The sequence below is a fragment of the Palaemon carinicauda genome, chromosome 27, assembly GCF_036898095.1.
Source record: "Palaemon carinicauda isolate YSFRI2023 chromosome 27, ASM3689809v2, whole genome shotgun sequence".
In the NCBI taxonomy this organism is placed as follows: Eukaryota; Metazoa; Arthropoda; class Malacostraca; order Decapoda; family Palaemonidae; genus Palaemon; species Palaemon carinicauda.
Window position 1 is genome coordinate 1,104,636 of NC_090751.1, and position 2,500 is coordinate 1,107,135.

At 40.9% G+C, this 2,500-nt stretch overlaps 1 protein-coding gene across 1 annotated transcript in view; it reads left to right on the forward strand.

Moving 5' to 3' along the window:
- Positions 1-37, forward strand: part of LOC137620456 (uncharacterized) — a 9,892-nt gene extending 9,855 nt beyond the window's left edge. The window contains exon 2 of the mRNA XM_068350614.1: positions 1-37. This exon is cut by the window's left edge and continues 655 nt beyond it. Within this exon, the coding sequence (XP_068206715.1) occupies positions 1-37 (37 nt within the window).
- The last annotated feature ends 2,463 nt before the right edge of the window (positions 38-2,500 follow it).

The window sequence follows — 2,500 nt, forward strand, 5'->3', positions numbered from 1 at the left end:
TCTCACAGCCAGAAATCTAAACTATGACACTAAGTAATCAACTTAACAAGAGTTCAATGTCTTCCCTACGCTCACAGCCAGAAATCTAAACTATGACACGAAGTTCAATGTCTTCCCTACGCTCACAGCCAGAAATCTAAACTATGACACGAAGTTCAATGTCTTCCCTACGCTCACAGCCAGAAATCTAAACTATGACACGAAGTAATCAACTAAACGAGAGTTCAATGTCTTCCTTACGCTCACAGCCAGATATCTACACTATGACACGAAGTTCAATGTCTTCCTTACGCTCACAGCCAGATATCTAAACTATGACACGAAGTTCAATGTCTTCCCTACGCCCACAGCCAGAAATCTAAACTATGACACGAAGTAATCAACTAAACAAGAGTTCAATGTCTTCCCTACGCTCACAGCCAGAAATCTAAACTATGACACGAAGTAATCAACTAAACAAGAGTTCAATGTCTTTCCTACGCTCACAGCCAGAAATCTAAACTATGACACGAAGTTCAATGTCTTCCCTACGCTCACAGCCAGAAATCTAAACTATGACAAAAAGTTCAATGTCTTCCCTACGCTCACAGCCAGAAATCTAAACTATGACACGAAGTTCAATGTCTTCCCTACGCTCACAGCCAGAAATCTAAACTATGACACGAAGTTCAATGTCTTCCCTACGCTCACAGCCAGAAATCTAAACTATGACACGAAGTTCAATGTCTTCCCTACGCTCACAGCCAGAAATCTAAACTATGACACGAAGTAATCAACTAAACGAGAGTTCAATGTCTTCCTTACGCTCACAGCCAGATATCTACACTATGACACGAAGTTCAATGTCTTCCTTACGCTCACAGCCAGATATCTAAACTATGACACGAAGTTCAATGTCTTCCCTACGCCCACAGCCAGAAATCTAAACTATGACACGAAGTAATCAACTAAACAAGAGTTCAATGTCTTCCCTACGCTCACAGCCAGAAATCTAAACTATGACACGAAGTAATCAACTAAACAAGAGTTCAATGTCTTCCCTACGCTCACAGCCAGAAATCTAAACTATGACACGAAGTTCAATGTCTTCCCTACGCTCACAGCCAGAAATCTAAACTATGACAAAAAGTTCAATGTCTTCCCTACGCTCACAGCCAGAAATCTAAACTATGACACGAAGTTCAATGTCTTCCCTACGCTCACAGCCAGAAATCTAAACTATGACACGAAGTTCAATGTCTTCCCTACGCTCACAGCCAGAAATCTAAACTATGACACGAAGTAATCAACTAAACGAGAGTTCAATGTCTTCCCTACGCTCACATCCAGAAATCTAAACTATGACACGAAGTAAACAAATAAACGAGAGTTCAATGTCTTCCCTACGCTCACAGCCAGAAATCTAAACTATGACACGAAGTTCAATGTCTTCCCTACGCTCACAGCCAGAAATCTAAACTATGACACGAAGTTCAATGTCTTCCCTACGCTCACAGCCAGAAATCTAAACTATGACACGAAGTAATCAACTAAACGAGAGTTCAATGTCTTCCCTACGCTCACATCCAGAAATCTAAACTATGACACGAAGTAATCAACTGAACAAGAGTTCAATGTCTTCCCTACGCTCACAGCCAGAAATCTAAACTATGACACGAAGTTCAATGTCTTCCCTACGCTCACAGCCAGAAATCTAAACTACGACACGAACTAATCAACTAAACGAGAGTTCAATGTCTTCCCTACGCTCACAGCCAGAAATCTAAACTATGACACAAAGTTCAATGTCTTCCCTACGCTCACAGCCAGAAATCTAAACTATGACACAGAGTAATGAGTTCATTGTCTTCCCTACGCTAACAGCCAGAAATCTAAACTATGATACGAAGTTCAATGTCTTCCCTACGCTCACAGCCATAAATCTAAACTATGACACGAAGTAATCAACTAAACAAGAGTTCATTGTCTTCCCTACGCTCACAGCCAGAAATCTAAACTATGACACGAAGTGATCAACTAAACGAGAGTTCATTGTCTTCCCTACGCTCACAGCCAGAAATCTAAACTATGACACGAAGTTCAATGTCTTCCCTACGCTCTTAGCCAGAAATCTAAACTATGACACGAAGTAATCAACTAAACAAGAGTTCATTGTCTTCCCTACGCTCACAGCCAGAAATCTAAACTATGACACAAAGTTCAATGTCTTCCCTACGCTCACAGCCAGAAATCTAAACTATGACACAGAGTAATGAGTTCATTGTCTTCCCTACGCTAACAGCCAGAAATCTAAACTATGATACGAAGTTCAATGTCTTCCCTACGCTCACAGCCATAAATCTAAACTATGACACGAAGTAATCAACTAAACAAGAGTTCATTGTCTTCCCTACGCTCACAGCCAGAAATCTAAACTATGACACGAAGTGATCAACTAAACGAGAGTTCATTGTCTTCCCTACGCTCACAGCCAGAAATCTAAACTATGACACGAAGTTCA